At 42.1% G+C, this 21,132-nt stretch overlaps 2 protein-coding genes across 5 annotated transcripts in view; one reads left to right on the top strand and one right to left on the bottom strand.

Moving 5' to 3' along the window:
• Positions 1-3,982: 3,982 nt before the first annotated feature.
• Positions 3,983-11,221, top strand: prg4a (proteoglycan 4a). Its single transcript, XM_074650167.1, has 13 exons — positions 3,983-4,173; positions 4,255-4,371; positions 5,220-5,333; positions 5,710-5,769; positions 6,702-6,764; positions 6,852-7,007; positions 7,139-7,240; positions 7,559-7,645; positions 7,862-8,001; positions 8,357-8,516; positions 9,278-9,376; positions 10,555-10,680; positions 10,849-11,221. The coding sequence occupies exons 1-13, from the start codon at positions 4,095-4,097 to the stop codon at positions 11,079-11,081; spliced, it is 1,536 nt and encodes a 511-aa protein (XP_074506268.1). The 5' UTR covers positions 3,983-4,094; the 3' UTR covers positions 11,082-11,221.
• A 126-nt stretch (positions 11,222-11,347) lies between these two features.
• The window catches only part of LOC141776522 (nucleoprotein TPR-like), a 32,406-nt gene continuing 22,621 nt past the window's right edge, over positions 11,348-21,132 (bottom strand). The window contains exons 40-55 of one of the 4 annotated variants that reach the window (XM_074650163.1): positions 20,239-20,309; positions 19,787-19,986; positions 19,414-19,596; positions 18,464-18,579; positions 17,359-17,433; positions 16,802-17,065; positions 16,509-16,716; positions 16,215-16,426; positions 14,804-14,875; positions 14,572-14,663; positions 14,337-14,449; positions 14,131-14,229; positions 13,862-14,003; positions 13,553-13,650; positions 12,147-12,257; positions 11,348-11,689 (exon numbers count right to left, since the gene is read on the bottom strand). In XM_074650163.1, coding sequence (XP_074506264.1) covers positions 11,634-11,689; positions 12,147-12,257; positions 13,553-13,650; positions 13,862-14,003; positions 14,131-14,229; positions 14,337-14,449; positions 14,572-14,663; positions 14,804-14,875; positions 16,215-16,426; positions 16,509-16,716; positions 16,802-17,065; positions 17,359-17,433; positions 18,464-18,579; positions 19,414-19,596; positions 19,787-19,986; positions 20,239-20,309 — 2,112 coding nt within the window. In that variant the 3' untranslated portion in view covers positions 11,348-11,633. The remainder of the gene's footprint in view (positions 11,690-12,146; positions 12,258-13,552; positions 13,651-13,861; positions 14,004-14,130; positions 14,230-14,336; positions 14,450-14,571; positions 14,664-14,803; positions 14,876-16,214; positions 16,427-16,508; positions 16,717-16,801; positions 17,066-17,358; positions 17,434-18,463; positions 18,580-19,413; positions 19,597-19,786; positions 19,987-20,238; positions 20,310-21,132) is intronic. The other 3 variants (XM_074650165.1, XM_074650166.1, XM_074650164.1) reach the window with 3 other exon arrangements.

Here is a 21,132-nt window from a genome sequence, read left to right as displayed (position 1 = left end):
AGTGGGCAAATATGCTGCTTTAAGCGAATGTATGTATATATTTATTATTGGAAATCAATTAACAACATAACACACATTGTCCAGAAACCCTCACAGGTACTGCATTTAGCATAAAACAATATGCTCAAATCACAACATGGCAAACTGCATCCCAACAGGCAACAACAGCTGTCAGTGTGTCAGTGTGCTGACTTGACTATGACTTGTCCTAAAACTGCATGTGATTATCATAAAGTGGGCATTTCTGTAAAGGGGAGACTCGTGGGTACCCATAAAACCCATTTACATTCACATATCTTGAGGTCAGAGGTCAAGAAAGGGACCCCTTTGAAAATGGCCATGACAGTTTTTCCTCGCCCAAATTTAGCACAAGTTTGGAGCGTTATTTAACCTCCTTCATGACAAGCTAGTATGACATGGTTGGTACCAATGGATTCTTTAGGTTTTCTTGTTTCATATGATACCAGTATCTTCATTCTAGCTTTAAAACTGAGCTTGTGACAACCTCCGAAAGACCAATTACATTAATGCATTAAAGAAATTAGTGCAGTTAAAACCAATTTGTGTTAACACATCAGTATCGCGTTAACTTTGACAGCCCTAGTTTTTATGAAAGACATTTTATGATGGAAGTTTTATAGAAAAAAAAAAACAAACTCAGTGCAAACCAATGCAGTCTGAGTGCTGCTGTCCTAGGGTTGGAGTCGTAGGGAAGGGGGTTTCATTGTAAATTGCTTTCTGCCACAGTGTCAAGTCAAGTCAATTTTATTTATAGCCCAATATCACAAATCACAAATTTGCCTCAGTGGGTTTTACAGTCTGTACGAGACCGTCTGTCCTTTGTGACCCTCAGATCAGAAGAGGGAAAACTCGACCCCAAATAAGCCTTCAATACGGAAACAGGGAAAAACATGGAAGAAACATCAGGAAGAGCAACAGAAGAGGGATCTCTGATCTAACGCTACCCATTTCATAGCAGGTGATAAACAAATCTCATACTAATACGTCATATGATGATGGTATCTGGTGGTCGGACTCTGCAGGCGTCTAGTATAGTCAACAAGAATGTACAAACAATGTTGATTACAACGGTGGTGACGGTGGTTTTGACCCCTGAATGCGCCACGCACCCCCAGTAATGTTTGTATACAAGAAACCCGTCTATAAGTAAAATATCTTTCTGCATTAGCCAGCGTCTCCTTCGACTTCTGTCCTTCTTTTCTCGAGTCTAAAGGGATAGTTCGGACTGTTTGAAGTGGGGTTGTATCATGTATGTCTAAAGATGATGATGTCTTTCGCAAAACAAATTAACCGATCGAGGCAGTGGTAGACCAGTAACTCCTGTGTTCTGAGAGGTAAAATTACCGTTTTTGTGAATGGAGTCTGGTGGCTTTGAAGAGAGCATCAATAACGGCTTCAGTTCCCCGTCAGAAAGGGAAGTCTGACAGCGAGGTAAAGCAGTGAAAATATTCTAAATATAGCGTACACTTACCTTGGGCGTGCCAACCTCCATCTACTGTAGGTAATACACTGACTATGGATAAGTAACCCCACTCCAAATAATCCAAAATATCCCTTTAATGTACTAACGGAAAAGATGAATAAATCCAAAAGTAAACAGTCTATCCACATCAAACTAAAATAAATGTCTCACCAGATTGACCCCGCTCATTTATTTTTTCCTCTCCTTGTGAACGTCATGTGTGACACATGCAGACACTTTTTTATGACCCACGGACTGAGCTGTTAAACAATTAAAACTCCACTGAATAATTGTCAAAACCACATGACATCAGTTTTGGCTCAAGCACCTCATTCCTCAAGTTGTGCCGGCTGAGAAAACAGGTAGGAGTAATATCACGTGTGGGTGAAGCCACAGACCTCAAAGAAGCACTGAAATGTACTTAAAGGGACTGTATGTAAGTTTTAATTGGCAATGTGGGAACAGGTTGTAACCTACACCTAAAAAATGAGACCTTTCGCGACTTTCTGGGTTTCCTCTATCCGCCGGTAGACTGCTTTTTATGTGAAGAATGGGGGCCTGTTTTTTCTGGGAAAATCCAACCGATGGGACGTTGCACTCGCTCGGGACGACCAGCCCCTACCACAACTCAAACAACACAAACTCCATGGAAGCACAAAACCCCCCCAAAGTTTATATCGAGTGAAGAAAACAAAACAGGAATGTGATCGATGTTGGAGAGGAAAACTAGGATGAACATCGGCCGGGCCTTCGAGTCACGGAGGAACCTTCGTTTTGTTTTAGGTATCAAAACTGGCGAAATTCCTATTGGACAGATAAGCTAACATTACTGCCGAGCATGTGAAATATAAAGTGATATTGTGGTTTTAGCTGTCAATCACATTCAGTCTCGTGTGCGTCACTTCACTGTTTTGACTGATGCTCGCTCGCGTCTACGTAGTGCGAGCACAAGCGCGAGCAACAGGACGCTAATGGTACGTGTCCAAAGGGGCGTTTTTTATCGCAAGGGGACGCAACGCTTCCCAGCATTGGACGCTTGGTGTGCTGTCCCTAGAAACAAGGCACTCGGCTCCTGATTGGACGAACACTTTCCCGCCGTTGGCTGCTGCTCCCAGCTTTCAAACCGGAACCAGTCCGGAGGCTTGTTTGGAAACTTTCTTCTCTTATTTCACGTAAATAGTTCACTGAAATGTGTTTCGGAAAACATTTGAGGCGAGAAATAATCCATGCAGTCGCTGAATCTGTCTTTAATTTGGATCGACAACGTTTATTTTAAAAGATCCTCGGGAGTTTCGAGAGGTGGCGAGCCGCGTCGGACGCCCGTGATTTACATAAAGTAGACGAACCTTCAACTTTATGCAAACGAGGAGCGGGCGTTGCGACGCCTAGTCTCTCGAATCGCGACGCCACGCTACCAGAATGCATTGCGCGGCTGCTTACATAGACAATGAATGGGGGGCCTGGAAAGCACGGAGGCTGTGGACACGTACCATGACTGTCATTGACTCAACAGCCACAGGTGTCACTGCAATCAAGCAATTTCGGATTCTTACATAGAGTCCCTTTAAGTACTATAATATATTTTGATTAAAGCATCAGGAGGTGAGATTGGAGCAAATATGATTAAAAAAAAGTTATTTTTATAAAACGGTCGCTATACCGTGACAGTAGTACATGAAACAGGTAACCTGAAAAAAATCATGTGTCTCTGTGTCCTCCGGTGCTCCTAACGGCATCTGCAAGATTTCAAAGACCGGATGAAAACAAGCACTAAGAGCTGATCTGAGGTCAGCTGTCCAGCTGCTGTCTATGAGAGCCGGCTGTCAATCACTCACGAACTCCGATCAAACGGTCAAACTAGGCAGCGCTGATCAAATATGAATCAATATCATATTACATTAATGCCTATTTCTCTCCTCACATGTTTCAGAATCATCTTGTAGTGCACGGTTTAGCTGTGAAAAGATAAAGTTTGTGACGCGGCCGCCACAGCCAATAGGAACGCTCTCTCTGAAATGACCTGTGATTGGTCAAAGTCTCCCGTCACGGGCTAGATGTTTTAAAGCCTGAAAACAGAGCCATGAGGAGGTGCAGAAGTCTCTCAGAACACTTGAATTACAATATGCTGGAAGGTTATTATGGGATTTTTAGCCCAATGATGCCAAAACTTTCTGCCTACTGCAGCTTTAATTCAATGGTAACTTAAAAGAATAGTAAGACCAAGAAATGATTTGATATTGTAAAACGTAGAATATAAAACAATACAAAGAAAAGAAGGAGAAGACCGGCTTTAAGTAACTACGGTCACTTGTAATTATTTACTTTCCATCTGTGGTCTGGTTACTGTGTGTAGGAGTTCATTTATTGCCTGTGTAGGAAGTTTAAATATGTCTTGGCAGTTTTTATTTGTTCTGTGGGCGTAGTACGAGTGTGTGTTTGTGTGTGATGCTAATTTAAAGTGTCCTGTCTCTCGTGTATAAAAGCAACAGACTGACGGACTGAAAGAAGACGAGGAGAGGTGACACACTGAGAAGGTAACTCTTTCTATTACAGCGTCTCTCTCTGTAAATCACAACTGTTGATTCGGTTCAGTTCTTGGGTGAAGAAGAAGATGATGATGATGATGAAGATGTCACTGTGGCTTCTGTTGTGTGGCCTTGCCGTGACCTACACTACTGCTGCTGGACCAGGTACGCACTACTGACACATCTATTTAAAGTTATGATATGCTTTATGAAAAACTAAAGTGTTATTGTGGCGTCTCTCTTCAGGCAGCTGCGTGGGTCGCTGTGGGGAGGCTTTCACCAGAGGCCAGCAGTGTACCTGTGACTTCAACTGCATGCATCATAATGAGTGCTGCCAAGACTTTCAGGCTACCTGCACCGGCGGTATGACACTCAACAGATCTACATTTATATTTGTATTGATTTATCTGTGTGAATTATGATCAAAAAGTATTAAGATATAGCAAAGATATGTAAGTAGAACAGACCAAAGAGAAGGATTAGACGCTTATTATGTCTGACTTTTAGTTTATAGTGATTAAATGTTGCAGCATAGGCGTTAAGCTTTCGTTTCCTTGGAACGTTTTACCTCCTTTTAGCTCATTGTTTTGGTTTCTATTCACTTTTTAACTTGTTTTACTCCTTTTTTTTTACAACTTTGGAGCCTCTTTAGCTCATTGTTTTGGTTTCTATTAACCTTTTAGCTTCTTTTGGTTATTTATTTTGTTTCTATGGAGCTTTTCAGCCTCTTTAGATTATTGTCTTGTTTTCTAACTTTTTAGCCTCAACATCTTATTGTTTTGTTTTCTATAAGGATTTTAGCCTGTTTTGCTCATTGTTTTGGTTTCAATTAACTTTTAAGCCTCTTAGCTTATTGTTTTGGTTTCTATAGATTTTTTAGCCTCTTTAGCTCATTGTTTTGTTTCCTTTAACTTTTTAGCTTCTTTTGGCTATTTTTTCGGTTTCTATGGAGCATTTTAGCCTCTTAGCTTAATGTTTTGGTTTCTATTAACTCTTTATCCTCTTCATGTTATTGTTTTGGTTTCTATGGAACTTTTACCCTCTTTAGCTTATTGTTTTGGTTTCTACAAAGCTTTTTAGTCTCCTCAGGTCTCACTGCTCTCTGCTACCCTGTTTCATGCAGAATCAGGCAGACAGTTTTGACCAGTTGAAATGTTGAAACATGCTCTGCTGTGTTGATGATGTTCTGTTGGTCTGTCTGTCGTTTTCAGCTCAGTCCTGTCAGGGTCGCTGTGGCGAGGCATACAGACGTGGTCGGGTGTGCGAGTGTGATCCACAGTGCACCCAGTACAGCACCTGTTGTCATGACTACCAGCGACAATGCGGTAATGTCCATCAACAACAACAACCACCACAGCTAAAGCAAATCATGTATACACAGTGCCCTACTGTGAAACATATAGACAACTATAGTGATGTTAAAGCTGCAGTGGATGGAAATGGAGAAAATATGATTAAAAAAAAGTAGTACACGAGACAGGTAATCTGAAAGAAATCATGTTCCTCTGTGCATGAGGAGGAGCAGGAGTCTAGTTTTCTCTCAGAACACTTGAATTACAATTTGCTGAAAGGTTATTAGGGATTTTTTGCCCATTGATGCCAAAAACTTTCTGCCTACTGCTGCTTTAACAAGCTTGGGTACTGAATGAACAAGATATCCTGATCTGAATGCTTTCTTCCACCTCGTCTCTCTGTCTTCAGATGCCAGAAGGTCAGTTTCACGCACCGCGGCTTTCAAGCCGGTGAGGACTGCAGCTTCAGGTGAGCAGTATAACAACTAACTAACTAACCAGCAGAAGAGCTTCCCTTTCACTGACACTGCAGCTTTTACACTGGAATCTGCTATCACTCACCTGATCTATTACTGTTCAATGAATAGAGTAACCAAACAATCCTTAAGGGTATTTAAACCTGCCAAATAGGGCCATTATTGCTCATGTGTGAAGCCGGAATATGAATCTGAATTGACAGAATGAAATGAATGTATTTAATAGGGCTGTGTATTGGCTAGAGTCTGGCGATACGATACGTAACATGATACAGGGGTTACGATTCAATATATTGCAATTTTTTAAAATCTAATTTTAAGAAAACTGTCATATTATAAAGAACACACCACCATACAAAGTTTAAAAAGTTTACTTTTTGTATGAAATCAGAACAGGGGGTTCTGCATTTGCATTTATCACAGTCCTTCTAACATCCAACGAGGGCTGCAACTAGCTATTAATTTCACTGTAAATTAATCTGTCGTTGTTTTCTCGATTAATCGATTAGTCGTTTGGTCTAAAAAAAATGTCAGAAAATTGTGAATAATGTTGATGTTTTGTCCACAGCTTAAAGATATTCAGTTTACTGTCATAGAGGAGTAAAGAAACCAGAAAATATTCACATTTAAGAAGCTGGAATCAGAGAATTTTGACTTTTTCCTAAAAATTATTCAAATCTAAAAGTTGACAACTAATCGATTAATCGTTGCAGCTCTACATCCAACACAAAAGCAACAGGCAGCTACTCAGAATACAATATATTGAGTTTTACTCTCTTCAGACAAGCTTGAAACATGTTGCTGTACCGAGTATCTGCCTTTTGTGTTCCCTTTTGAATACCAAACTGATGTTGGATAACAGCTGTGTCCTTACAGTCCTCATACAACTGATATGTATATATATATATTTTTTTCTCCTCCTCAGGGAAACGGAGATCAGAGAGCGAAGGGATAATGTCCAACAGTGCGAGCGAGGAATGGTACACAGGTAGATGTTGTTTTAATGTTGAACTAATTTAAAATTTGTTTTGTCTAATTACATAAAAACATAAAACAAATATTTTTTCTCCTGTAGGTGTGAGGAAAATCCCCGTCGGTCTCCAGCCAATGCCTTTCTCTGATTATGGAGTTCCATACTCTCCAGCACGTGGCTCCTCTCTGCCCAGCTACGGTGCTCCGACTCTGGGCGGCAGTGCTCCTGTCACTCCCTCTGGCCCTGGAGCTGTTGATGGTAATGTCAATGCCCACCCGGTGCTGTCGTTTAAAAAATAACTTGTATCCTAGATATGTTAAACACAAGTGTTAATTTGATTTATTACATTTGTCTAAACAATGTTAAATGTTGTTTTTTTTTGTCCCCAGGTCTCAGTGACCCAGCAGGCTCCAGGCCCAGACCCAGCACCCTGCAGGACATAGCCCAGGCCTTGGCTCTGGTGGAAGGAGGTTCTGAGGGACCAGGGACAGGTAGGACAAGTGGTCCTGACTTCAGTCTCTTGTGTCTTTACATATACAAATATTACAAATGTGATATTATATATTTAAGTTTCTAGTAATGAAAAATGTTTTGAATATTCAGTGTCTTTGTATCAAAATTACTTTTAATCTTTTAAAATACTGAAAACTAACCACTAATCACTGTGTTCAAAATATAACTTCTTTGAAATTTCTTAAAAAAAAAAAAAAAACGAATCATGACATCAGCTACCAGGTTACATTTGTGTAGACAATAAGTCACACAATGGTGAGATTTGTGTTGATCAGAAGTGTCTTCTGTGTGTGTAGGACTCCTTGGTGATGTCAACCTATGCAGTGATTCTCCCATCAATGGACTGACAGCTCTTAGCAACGGGACCATTCTGATATTTAAAGGTCAGTATCAGTGTGTGTTATTGCAAACTGTCACGTCGAGAGGCCCTTCTGGATAGATGTTCTATTGTTTCTACATATTAAAGTGTGTGTAATGACTTGAGGATAAAAGGATATTCTGTAAACACAGTACTGGGAATATAATTTCAATATAGTGTTTATATAATTTGTATGTGTATGATCTTAGTGTGAGCTGTTTGACTTATATGTGTGATTCAGGTGAGATGTTCTGGTCAGTGGACCCGGTCAGTCGCTCAGTTGGTCCTCCACAGAGTATCACAGACACTCTGGGCGTCCCCTCTCCCATCGATACCGTCTTCACACGCTGCAACTGCCACGGAAACACCTACATCATCAAGGTACAATATTACTATAAGCCATTATTACTGCAACTACATCCACTGTGTTACTTCTGCTACTGCTGCTTTGACTATTACTACAACTACTCACGTTAATAATATTAATACTACATCAATTTCTGTACTGTTACATTGATACTAGATTATACAGTAAGTACTACTAGTAACATATATACTGTAGGTAAACTAAGTAAAATAAGTAAGCGGTGTTGGTAAACATTCTATCTTTACTGAATACTGTATGTTTATGCCAAGATGTGTTACAGTAATGGCCACTCACTGTCTACACACTACAAGATCACTTCTGAAAGTTATCCTCTCTCTCACCATCTGTCCTCCTCAACCGTCGCTCCAGGGAGGTCAGTACTGGCGTCTAGACGGGAACATGGTGATGGAGCCGGGCTACCCCAAATCTCTGGCATCTGAGTTCCCGGGTCTGACAGGAAGCATCAATGCTGCTCTGGCAGTACCGGCCACCACGAGCACACCAGAGACTGTGTACTTCTTTATGAAGGGTGAGGAAGACAGACAGACAGACAGAGAGACGGAGGCACAATCTAGAGCTGGGGAGGGATTCACTGTCTTGCCTTTCTGGCCTGAATTTTGAGCTGCACGACTCATTTTAGAGTCGGACCGAATTTCAGCTTCGTCGGGCGTTGTTTGCTGTGCAGCGTACGGGGGGGGGGGGGACCGAGGACCGATTAACTCGTCGGACGAATGAATTTCTGTCAGAAGTTACATTGTTTTGTTCTTTATTAAAAAAAAAAAATTGAGTTAGTAAATGTGCAAATGTAGCTGCACAAAATTCAACATGTGCAAGATTATTAGAGACTAAAACAGGATGTCTTGTCATTTGCTAAGCGATAGTAATACATACGCTGCATAGCTACCTTGGCGTGCAAATCAAGAGGGGAACAATTCGTAATCCGTAGCGGGAACAAGAGTCCAACTGAAGTAGTTGTTGGATTAGGAGTCAGTATTCAATCCCGGTATAAAACAGTCAATAAACTATGTTTTTCAAACAGTGTGAATCACCACAACCACGAGAGGGCCTTGAGCATACAGTCATAAAGGAGCACAAAAAATATCAGGCTGAAGAGTCCAGCAGTACGAGAGATTAGCCGTGGACAGACAGACACTCACGACCGAATACATAATCTCCTGGTGGAGATAACAAAACAAACTTGCAGATAGATGGACGTATAGTGTGTCTTTTTAATGCTGTTTGAGTTTTTGGACTTTACCAACAGTAGCTCTATTTATGTTTGTCCTCCAGGAGACGTCATGCAGAGGTTCATCTTCCCAGCAGACAGCACCGCCTCCTGCAGCAAGACACCAAGGAGCTCCTTGAACCGACGTTTCGCTCGTCAGGCTGGTCAGTAGCCTCACAATGCTTTTCCCCCAAAATTGTTGAACTGCTCCTTCAAAGGCCCAGGGATGGGTTAAAAAAAAAAAATTCCAGCAAAAGTTGCAGCATAGGGACACACCAAGAACATCCACAACAAATAGGCACCAACCCACTGTTGGTCCACACCACTAACCAAACACTTAGAGAGTATTATCATAATGAACTCTACTTTATTTGTCCTAATGAGCATTTAGTTTGCAATAAGTAGTAAAAATCATTACATAAAACCTTAAGTTTATTAGGTTAAATTAAAGAAATGACTATCAAAGTAGACTTCTTAAAAGGAATAGGAAAACTTCTTAAAGTGATGTAAATGGGGGCAATTTAACCATTTTACTTCACTATATCATAACTTTTGTTTTTTTTATTCAGCCTGCATAAGGCATGCAAGAAAAACGTTTTTTACTCACACGGGGCGAGTAATGGATAAACAAATGGTCATTTTCTGAGTGAAGTATTTCTTTAAATGTACTTTAAAGCAGCAGTAGGTAGAATTGGAGCAAATATGATTAAAAAGTTATTTTTTATAAAACGTTCACTATATCGTGACAGTAGTGCATGAGACAGGTAATCTAATAAAAATCATGTTCCTCTGGTGCTCCTAACGGCATCTGCAAGATTTCACAGACCGGAGGAAAACAACCAATCAGAGCCGAGCTGGAGCCTTGCCGTCTCTGAGCAGCTGTCAATCACTCGCCAACTCCGATCAGACGGTCAAACTAGGCAGCGCTGATCAAATATGAATCAATATTCTGTTACTGTAATGCCTATTTCTCTCCTCAAATGTTTTCAGAATCATCTTATAGTGTACTGTTCAGCTGTAAAATGAGAAAGTTTGTGACCCGGCAGCCATGTTGAGATCAGTTGAGGAAATACCAAGCACCGCCCACCAGCCGGAGCACAGCCAATAGGAACGCTCTCTCTCTGAAATGACCTGTGATTGGCTAAAGTCTCCCATCATGGGATATATTTTTTAAAGCCTGAAAACAGAGCCATGAGGAGGTGCAGAAGTCTAGTTTTCTCTCAGAACACTTGAATTACAATATGCTGAAAGGTTATTATGACATTTATAGCCCAATGATGCCAAAACCATTCTGCCTACTGTCACTTTAAATGCTGTTGTTTTCATTTCTCACATCTTTCAGTTCTTCTAAGTGGAGAGATCAACATCAAAGTGTCTCTGAAGGGATTCCCCTTCCCGGTCACCTCGGCTCTGTCCATGCCCAGCCCTCAGAGCAGTCATCTGTACGATCACTACATCTTCTCTGGACGTAAGAACCACCCATCCATTATTCTGTTTAACCTCATTAGAAAGCAACAGGTTAGCTTAACTCTACGAGTCACTGACGGAGAGAAAAGTAGTTTAGTGTAGTAATATGTGTCTGGTTGAGTGTGTCTGAGCTGAAATTATACTTTTCTGTCTACTCTTTCCTCTGCAGCTCTCTTCTTCAGCTGCCAGATCTCAGGTGACCTGCCGGTACTGGCCTCACCTCACCCATCTGCATTATTCCCACCCCCACTACCGCCACCCAGCCTCAGCCCTGCTGCTGATGCAGCTGCTGCTGATGCTGCTGCTGCTGCTGCTGCTGCTGTGGCAGCCAACTTGGCCGCTCTAAACGCTAACCCTCCCCTCCCAGTCAACTCCATCAGAGTTTGGCTGCGCTGTCCTTAGCAACATCCTGACAAGGAGACGCTGTTCTGGTATTCTCTGTATCAGCGCAACAAATTCTACTAAGCAAATATACTGTCTAACGCACAAAACGTTTTTCTAATACATTCATATCATGATTTTTAACTCCTGGAAGAAAGTTTTGTTTTGTACGATGTCAACTAAATACAATCAAACATTTTAACAGCTCCAACCTTCTATAAAACCCCAAAGCTCCCAACTGCTAAAGACACATGAGAGATAACTTAATAACGGCTGGGACGATACGCTTCTATCCATTATTCAACTTTATTATTAAAACAAGTGTATTAAATGAAGATGCTAACAAAATAACAACGCTCTGTGAAACACACAACTAAAAACTCATCACTGGGTTTCACAAACAATGTGACCACACACACACATACAGAGCATCTACAGTACATCCCATATCTCTTATATAATAGTGTGATTATTGAGAATACCGAATGTCTCAAAAAAATTCAACAAAAAAATAATCCAGGGAATAAGTGTCGTCTTTTCGTTTCCTTATTGGATGAGATGGTGACATCATCATTAGGCGAAGCCCCCTCTGCCCATGGCCCCTCCCCTTCCTCCTCGAGAGAAAGTGCCTGAAAACAAACGAAGAGGAGAAAGAATTAACGACCGAGATGATCCAGACGATCCAGCATCATCATTTCTGTGCCCACGTTTACGCTGCTCTCTGCTTACTGCACTTTAATAAACAGCTTCATCATTATACCCTGGAGTGGAGTTTTGTCTGCAAGTGTACAATATGAGTGATTATTATATTATTGGAGGTGTTGTTCTACTGGTCCGGCCCACTGGAGATCAAATTGGGCTTGTATGAGGTCCATGAACTAAAATGAGTTTGACATCCCTGGTGTAGAAGAACTACGGTGGCCTTCAGGTGCATTTACAACCACCAAATTCAAACGCAAAAGTCTCTCTCTAGAACCATCGTTTGGTTTGTCTGTTCTGGGCTACTGTAGAAACATGGAGGAGCCCTGCATGATCTTTACTGACACACTGAAGGTCCAGTCGTCCAGGACGGTTTTAGTTTCTTACCTCTGCGGCTGAGTAACGTCCTGGTCTCGACCCTCCCTCCTCTGGTCCCTCTGCCCAACAGGCTGCTCATCAGGCTGGGCAATGTGCGCCGCTGAGCGGCACTGCTGGTGTCTGTGAATGAAACCGGTGATGAGCAACGAGGCTTCGGTAACACTTCATTTTACAGGTCCGCAAACTTCATGGTAATTAGGTGATAATTAGCAAATAACCTATTTGGAATTTCTTTTGGAATTTCTGCCAAATTACCCCAATATTTACCTCAATTTATCAAAAATTACTTTATTATAAACATTATTTAATTATTATATTCTGCTATTTCCCAACAGCTGGTAATTTCCAGGATAGGAATCCAAAGTTAATTGATCTGCTTTATTTCCATGTCTGTTGATAAATATATCCAAATTAGCAAATAACTTCTTTGAAATTCCTTTAAAAAAACTCCCTGAATCATGACATCAGCTACCAGGTTACATTTGTGTCGACAATAAGTCACATGATGGTGAGATTTGTGTCTGATCAGAAGTGTCTTCTATTAGTTTTCCACCTCCGATGAAGAGCCGCCGCTTCTCAAGACTAAGGGCCCTATTTTAACCATTATATGCTATTTTAGCATATAATTATTAAATTATGTTTATAATAAAGCAATTTTTTTTATACATTTTGAGGTAACTATTGGGGTAATTTGGCAGTAATTCCAAAGAAATTTCAAATAGATTACTTGCTAATTATCAGCTAATTACCATGAAATTTGCAGACCTGTAAAATGAAGTGTTATCGAGACTTTAAACTTTAAATGTTAAAAGGATTCCTCCAGTTGTGATGAAAGTCCAGTTACATCTCTGTACAAACTGCTGTGGTTTCAATGCTTTTATTTATGGATCTATGGATTTATGAATAAATATTTCATCTCCTAAATCCTGAAAACAGTGTCATAGCAACAACCAAAGTAGGTTGTTGTTGCCTGTAGTTGCTAGTGGGCTGAAAACCGAGTTCAATATACAGAATATGTTTTGCCCATGACAGCTAAGTTAAGGGATAATGTACAGCGAGCCGGTCATTGTAGTGAAATAAACCCCGACAGGGCGATGTGGGTCTTGCATCGCCATGAAGGGGTTTATTTCACAACAAGAAATCAATAATTTGACACAAAAACGGTCCGCCAGAGTCCAACATCAGAACTGTTATAAAGAAATAACAGACCGTAGAACGCCGTGATTGACCAATCAGAATCGAGTATTCAACAAAGCCGTGTAATAAAACAAGTGAAAGGTTGTGTTGATGTGGAAGCTAACATGTTAGAATGTGAACAAGTCAGTGAAGTTCTGCCAGAAAAACGTTGGTTGGGGTTCATAATGAAAATCAAGCTCGTAGGGTTTAAATGATGTTCAGTAAACAGAATAAATTACCGGGGTCTTGGCTGGTAGACGGCAGTGAAGCATCATCACTCTGCTGTCCTGTTGGTTCCATGTCTGTTTGGCTCTCCAAAGACGATTCAATACCAGAACTGGAAAACACAAATACTGTACTCAACACACAAATACTCCATCATCCTAAAAACAAGTATCAGCCAAACCCGAGTATATACGTCCGGACCGTGATCGGTCAGTCGGTGAAGTTGTGGCTACATTTTTACACAGATAGTTAGAGGTCATGTCTATAATGCTAAATCCAATCTGAAATAGATTCCCCAGTGTGACTGTTCAGAAGTCGCTCACCCCTCTCCTTCGTGCTCCATGAAGACTTCATCTCCATCATCTGCAGCGCTAGCCATCCCGGTGGAGGTGGTTACCATGGGAACCGACTGGGATGCCATGTGGTCACTACTGTCTGAGGGCAGAGACTCTGTGAAGACCGTCACTGACGGAAGAGACAGAGAGTCACGATGCAGCATTTGGAGATTTAAAAGTTTCACGTGTTGAATAATGTCCAGAGAGTGTATATGTGTGTGTGTGTGTGTGTGTGTGTGTGTGTGTGTGTGTCTCACCTGGTGCAGCAACTTGTAAAGGTGTGGTGGGGACACTCCGTCCTCCTCCGTCTTCATCGTGAGCAGCCAGGAACAGAGGAGACTCATACATCCCCAGACCTACACACAGAGCAGCAGTAGTTGTAGTAAGACAGGCAGACAGGATGAATGTAACTGTTTTGAGATCAGTTCAGGTGTGACTGTGGATGTAAGCGTGCGTGTCGTACCTCCTTGAGAGGCCAGCTGTCCCAGGTCAGAATGTGAGGCTGATGTCTGAGGCATCAGGTCTTCTGGAGGTCCAAACCTGAACCTGGTGGACAGACCTGCTACCTGAGGAGAACTGAGGAGATGAAAGACACACAGGGAGGTAACATGAGATTTATCACGAGGGGAATTTTCTGAGGACTTCTTACTGTAAAATGTGTGCGTGTGTGCGTGCGTGCGTGCGTGCGTAGACCTTACTGTATAGCCTCAGCAAAGCCGTCAGTGCGGTGTGGGACCACCAGAGTGGGAGTACTGGGAACCATTCTGTCGTCATCATCAAAGAAATGTTGCTGCAACACACAAACACACTCACAGATCTACTTCACATGCTTCATACACACAGCACGAGCCTTTTTACACCAATAACACATGACGGATATCTTCTGACACCATTAACAGTAAATGTAATCCAACACACTCCGTCTCTTACCATGCTGCCTATTCCAGGGGTCAGCTGAGGTCCGCGTCCTACTGATGGTCTGCGCAGCTGAGAGGACTGTCTCTGATCAACAAACACATTTCATCACGGTCAGTGTCTTCTACATTTTATTCAATTACCTTCCAGCACATTTTCAAGTCAGTGATCGAGTCATCTAAATGGCTAAAATGTCAAAGTTAAATGCACTGTCCTTCAAACAACTTGAATGAGTGAGCTAACAGGCTACCAGTGTTCAATTTGTTAGTAATTAGTTTTTAATTTTAGTCATTTTCTCAACATTCATAGTTTCAGTCAACTAAAAGTCATTACATTTTAATCAACTTTTTTCTCTTAATTTTGTCCTTTTTTAATTTAGTCTTAGTCCCGTGTTAAATGTCCTTCTTTAGTCATCATATTATATTGAACATTTCAGTCAATCTAGTCCAGCCAAACCAATCATTTTGTCATTTTAATCAAACTTATTTCACATTAGATTTTGTCTTATCAATATCTGATAAAAAACACAGGTTCAATAACGCAGCTTTGCTTTTGTAAAGTTTTTATTTTTTAAACTACATTTTAGTCTTGTGTTTTTTCATCAACGATGTTGCATGTTTTATATCGTCACTGTTGGTGTTTAATGACGTCGGTAACGTCTGGTCTTAGTCATGGAAAAAAAGGTTGTTGGCGAACATATTTCGTCGTAATTTTCTTTAATGAAATGAACACTGTAGTCTACTATGAGGATGTTTGGAGAAAATTCAGTGTCCTGTGTGATAAAGCTACAGCCAACTTTAGTTAGTCCTAGGGATGTTCATAATTAACCGTTTAACCGTTAACCGACACTAAGAATTTTAACTGATTAATGCTATCGGTTAATACTGTTAAAAGAAAGATTAAAAATTAATTAAAAAGCTGAGCAAAAAAGCTGCTCCACCTTAAGAGAGTCTGAGCTGGAGATACAGGATACAGGAAGATGGCTCGGGTCTTGAGGAGTTGTAGCATTTATTCACCGACAAATAAACTTTACACACACTGCTACAGCCACGTTCACAGCTAGAACGCCACTGACAACCCCACACTCACGGTCTGTCGCACACTTGCTATCGTTACGCCGGCTGAAACACAGCTGACATCCTAAATGGTGGAGAGTTACTGGTAAAGTTGGCTGCACGTGTCTTCGACACTACACGCAGCATCGTGGCTGCTAACTCTCCTGGACGGGTGAACTGGGGACTCAGTTGTCTGTTGTGCTCCATACGCTACAGCTGGCGCACCGCTACATGCGACGCACTAATCTTGTCGGTTAACGGTTAATAATCGGTTAATGAGGATCAGTTATTGGTTTAAAACAAATGTCAAAATTAGCACCCCTAGTTCAGTTTCATTTGATGAAGCTGTGTGTGTGTGTGTGTGTTTGTACCTGTGTGTGTGGGGGTCCCAGCTCCGGAGCCGGAGGTTGGATGTAGAGTCGTGGTGGGAGGGGGTGTGGCGGCCTCCGTGGGTGGGGCAGGCGGGGTGTTAGGGTGGAGGAGGAGGAGGGGGAGGGTACACAAGAGGAGGAGGATGTTGGGGGGAAGTGGAAAAGGTCTCTGGGGGGGTCGGACTCTGACGCGGCGCTGCTGCTGCCTTCATCTGGAAGAGAGGAGCGACTCACATTAGATGGTTTTATAAGTGAGGAGCGGTGAGACGAGTGTGAGAGGACAGAAGGACTCACTGCTGTGTGACGGCTCAGAGGGACGCTGGGAGTCTGAAGACGCTCCACACACACTATCCTCGGTGTTGGTGGCTCCCGATGGCTCGTCCTCCCCTCCCTCCTCTTCTGCCTCCCTGCTCTCCTCGTTACTCTCCTCTCCTCCCCTTATCCCGCTGCCACCAGCATCATCATCATCCTCGTCTTCATCACCTTCCCCGTCCTCCTTATACTGAGGCAGACACAGAAAGTTATTTACTCCGGACTATAGATCAAAGCTGAAAACATTTTTAACATGATAATACACAAAACAGCACCTCTTCTTCTTCCTCTTCTTCTTCTTCTTCCTCCTCCTCCTCCTCTTCCTCCTCGTCGTCGTCCTCTTCACCTTCGTCCTCCTGCTTCTCCTCCCCCTCTTTGCTCTCGTGGCTCTCGCTGTCCGTGTCGATCACGATGACGTCCCGGATAATAGCGGAGCCCTGAGAGGACATCATATCAGAGGGGACAGACTGGGACACGCCTTCCTCCTCGATGTCCTCGTCCTCTTCGGCTAAAACGGGGAAACAGTCGTCTGGAAGCTCCTGCAACCCAAACATGAACACATTATTATTAAATACTTTACACCACTGCAGGTGGTCTGAAGGTCATTCCCCTGCTAGTGGAGAGGATTTACAGCTGTGAACTTAATGTGCATGTCTGTAGTAGCGTCATCTACAACTACATTGACTAACATCTGTCTCATCTGGGGCTGCAACTAACCATTTTCATTATAGATTAAAGGTACAGTGTGTAACATCTGGCGGCATCTAGTGGTGAGGTTGCAGATTGTAACCTCTCCCGTGTGCCAAGCGTGTAGGAGGCCTTAGTGACTGACCTGACTGTCATCTGGTGAATCCTGTTGTTCTCCTTCATCCCTCAGCTCTTCTTCAATCTCCTCATCCCCTTCCATCTGAAACACACCACATTACACAGCTGTAACTGCACAGTCAATACGTTAATAATGAAGGAATTGAAAGACACACAAAAACAAAAAACAGTGAGGACTGCTAAAAAAAAAAAACAGCAACTTCTTCAGTGATAACATTTTGAATCTTGGCTTTCTTCCTGAGGCTAAATGTTGGATTTATGCTGGACACGTCAGGTTAAAGGGATAGTTTGGATTTGTTTTTGAAGTGGGGTTGTATCAGGTTCTTATCCACAGTCAGTGTATTACCTACATTAGATGGCGGAGATATTCCGGTCTGTTTCTCCAAACTGGGGGCGTGCCGACCGTCATCTACTGTAGGTAATACACCGACTATGGAGAAGTACCTCATACAACTCAACTTCAAAAAATCTGAACTATCCCTTTAAGTGTGATCCCAGTATCACCCTGAGAGGTTATACACTGATCAGCCATAACATTCGGTCAGCGTGGGGCACCCTGACCGGTCTGCGGCTACGCAGCCCCATACGCAACAAACTGCTCCTCACTGTGTGTTCTGACACCTTTCTATCGGAACCAGCATTAACTTTTTCAGCAGTTTGAGCTCTAGTAGCTCTTCTATTGGATCGGACAACACGGGCCAGCCTTCGCTCCCCACGTGCATCAATGAGCCTCGGGTCTGACCCTGTCGCCGGTTCACCGGTTTTCCTTCCTTGGACCACTTTTGGTAGGTCCTGACCACTGCAGACCGGGAACATCCCACAAGAGCTGAAGTTCTGGAGATGCTTTGACCCAGTTGTCTACCCAGCACTATCTGGACCTTGTCAAAGTCACTCACATCCTTATGCTGGCCCATTTTTCTCTGCTTCCAACACAAAGTTCAAAATGTTCACTTGCTGTCTAATATATCCCCCCCACTGCCAGGTGCTGTTGTAACGAGATAATCCATGTAATTCACTTCACCTGTCAGTGGACATAATGTTGTTATTGTTATGGCTGATCGGTGTATGGAGAATTAAGCATTTGGTTGAGTCCTGTCTCTGTTTGTGTTTACCTGCAGCGCCAACGTTGGTTTTAGTCGTAGTTTTTTAGAGTTCGGAGGTGTCTGTGAACTCTCTGGTCTGCTCTCCTCTTCCTCGTCTTCATCCTCTCTGCTTCGCTTTGAACCTGCTTTAAACACACAGGACAACATCAGGATAATAGTTAACACAATTAAGGTGGTATCCAGTCGGGCATCAACAGTGGGGGGCACCTTCGCCATCACAGCCAGAGTTGCCAAGTCCGCTTATTATCAGCGACTTTGGGCTTGTTTTCCTGAAAAGTCGCTTACAAATATTGGTAGTTGTGGGTTGCGTTTTTTTTGGGCTTGTTTCTAAAATGTAGTTGCTTATTTGAGCTCCTGTCTCTCTCCGACAATTCGAAGACAGTTTGCCGTAATTGTAAGTGTGATATACGAGCACATCATGCCGATCTGGTTCAACATGTTAGCACTGAAAAACATGAACGAAACGCAGCACCGTTCTCTTTAACGAGGCCTACAGACATTGGATTCACGGTCTCTGCAAAAATGCAAAAATTAAACGAAATGCAAAAAAAATTATTAAATGTTAAACTTGTTTAAATTTAGTTGACAAGAAAATGTAAAGTTACAAGCCAAAAAATGGATGCAAAAATGCAATGAAATGCAAGCAATCCTAGATAAATTCATACATATATATGAAGTAATCAAGTGGCCACCTCTCTCTCTCATATTATGGTTAGTAAGGTCGCTTGTTTTGGGCTTTTTTAGGGGCGAATGTTGCTACTTTTGGACTTGTTTCTATTGACCTGGTTGCTTGTTTCTCTCACAAGATCTGGTAACACTGATGACAGCCTGCGGTGTTCACGTGAGAGCTTATTATATGTGTGGGGAGATCAACACAGGCCAATGACGGTGTGTTTTATGGCTTTATATCTGTATAGTTGCAATGGTTGCTGGAGGGTTTGGGACAAAGGCCTGCTCACCTGTTCCACTCAGAGAGGAGGACGCGGACGGTCGCTCCGCTTCCATACTGGGGCCCGCGTCCTGATGCTGCTGGGTGGGCTGGACAAAAGCTGTGGTCTGGGTGCTGGTTGGCTGCGTTATTGATGTGGGTGTGTTCACCAGACTGGAGCTGGTCGAGTGTACAGCTGCTGAACTCATCAGCACTGTAGGGTGAAACGTTATATTACACTCTGACACATCAGCTCACAAGTAAGCATTACCAACTGAACATACACTATATTAACCATCTTTATAGTCACATCTAACCATTAGTCCCTGAACATACACTATATTAACCTTCAACTATCTACTACTAACTTCTACTTCTACTTTCTCCTCATCTCTTGCTCTCACCCTCTTGGCTGTCAGTCTGTGTGGTCGGCATGACGGTGGCAGTAGGTGTTGGGATGGGGACGGTTGCCGGGGTAACCATCGGTCGGATGCTGGCACGGGGCGTTGACTTGCTCCCAGGGGAGGGGCTTGGCTTGTTGCTAGGAGACGGAGTACTTGTGGTGGGGCGGATGTTGGCAGTGGGAGGGTCAGACAGGTTGGAGCTGATGGAGAAAGCATGAAGAGTTGTTATTAACTGCAATTAGTTTTCTTTTGTGTGTTCTATATTACTTTAATCAACCTTTTATAACTTAGATCCATTCTAATCTGGCTCTGAATACTAGAACTCATCACATCTATGGACTGAAAAGTGAAAATTTCTATGAAAAGTGTAAATGAAAAAGCCTGTTTACAACTCTTCAGAGTAGTTTTCTGGTGTTTGTGCATGTATATGTGTGTGTGTCTTCATTAGTTACCTTCCCCTGTCCTGGGCAGGACTCTTCAAAGATATCTGTCTCTGGTCTGCAGATCTGGTCTGATCACCCACCTGAGCACAGATACAGGTTTGTAATACTGCAGTTAGATGACTAATAACTCAGACGGAGAGGACATTGTAACACAGAGGGCTATTACATTTAGAGAACTAAGTCATACATGTAAAATTACAAGCAAAAAGTAGTTGAATGAAGTTGTAATATTTTAAGAAAAAAAGTTGCAATATATTTGTTAAAAGTCAGAATATTTGGGGAATAAAATCGAAATATTTTGAATAACATTTTTTACAATATTTTAAGAAAAATATGTTATATTCTGAGAAAAAACTCATAATATCTCGTAAATAAAGTAGGTTACTTTGAGAGCACAATGTCGTATATTATGCTTAGATCAGGTTGATTGGATAACGAACTTGTGTTTGGATTGCAGTTCCACTTTTCCTATGACCGGTATACAGCTCAGCTCTGCGTCCCCACTTCTTCCACAGACGCTCGGGACATTAGCTGGGTAATATACAGTAGCTACTTCTTCTTAACTTTTACATTAACGATAACGAACAGCACACAGCCACTTAGGGATGGGAATTGGAAAACAGAGGGAGGTCTCCCCCTATTGACTGATGTCTGTGTTCTTTAGTCTTTCTAAGCTTCACTCATTATTTTCATGTCAGGAATATTATTTATTTTATTAACATTTTAGATTGTTTCCAGTGAGATATTAATGAGTTTATATAGTGACTTTGCTATTGTAAATATTACTGTTGCTGCTCTAGAAACAACATTTAGCATAGTTATATATAAAATACATGCATATGTATAGCTAATATGCACACTTCAATCGCATCGAACAATGTCGTCGCACATAGCAGATTTTCC

This window comes from Sebastes fasciatus, chromosome 11 (genome assembly GCF_043250625.1).
Source record: "Sebastes fasciatus isolate fSebFas1 chromosome 11, fSebFas1.pri, whole genome shotgun sequence".
In the NCBI taxonomy this organism is placed as follows: domain Eukaryota; kingdom Metazoa; phylum Chordata; class Actinopteri; order Perciformes; family Sebastidae; genus Sebastes; species Sebastes fasciatus.
The sequence above is the reverse complement of the archived record's forward strand: the minus strand, read 5'-3'. Positions and strand labels throughout refer to the sequence as shown.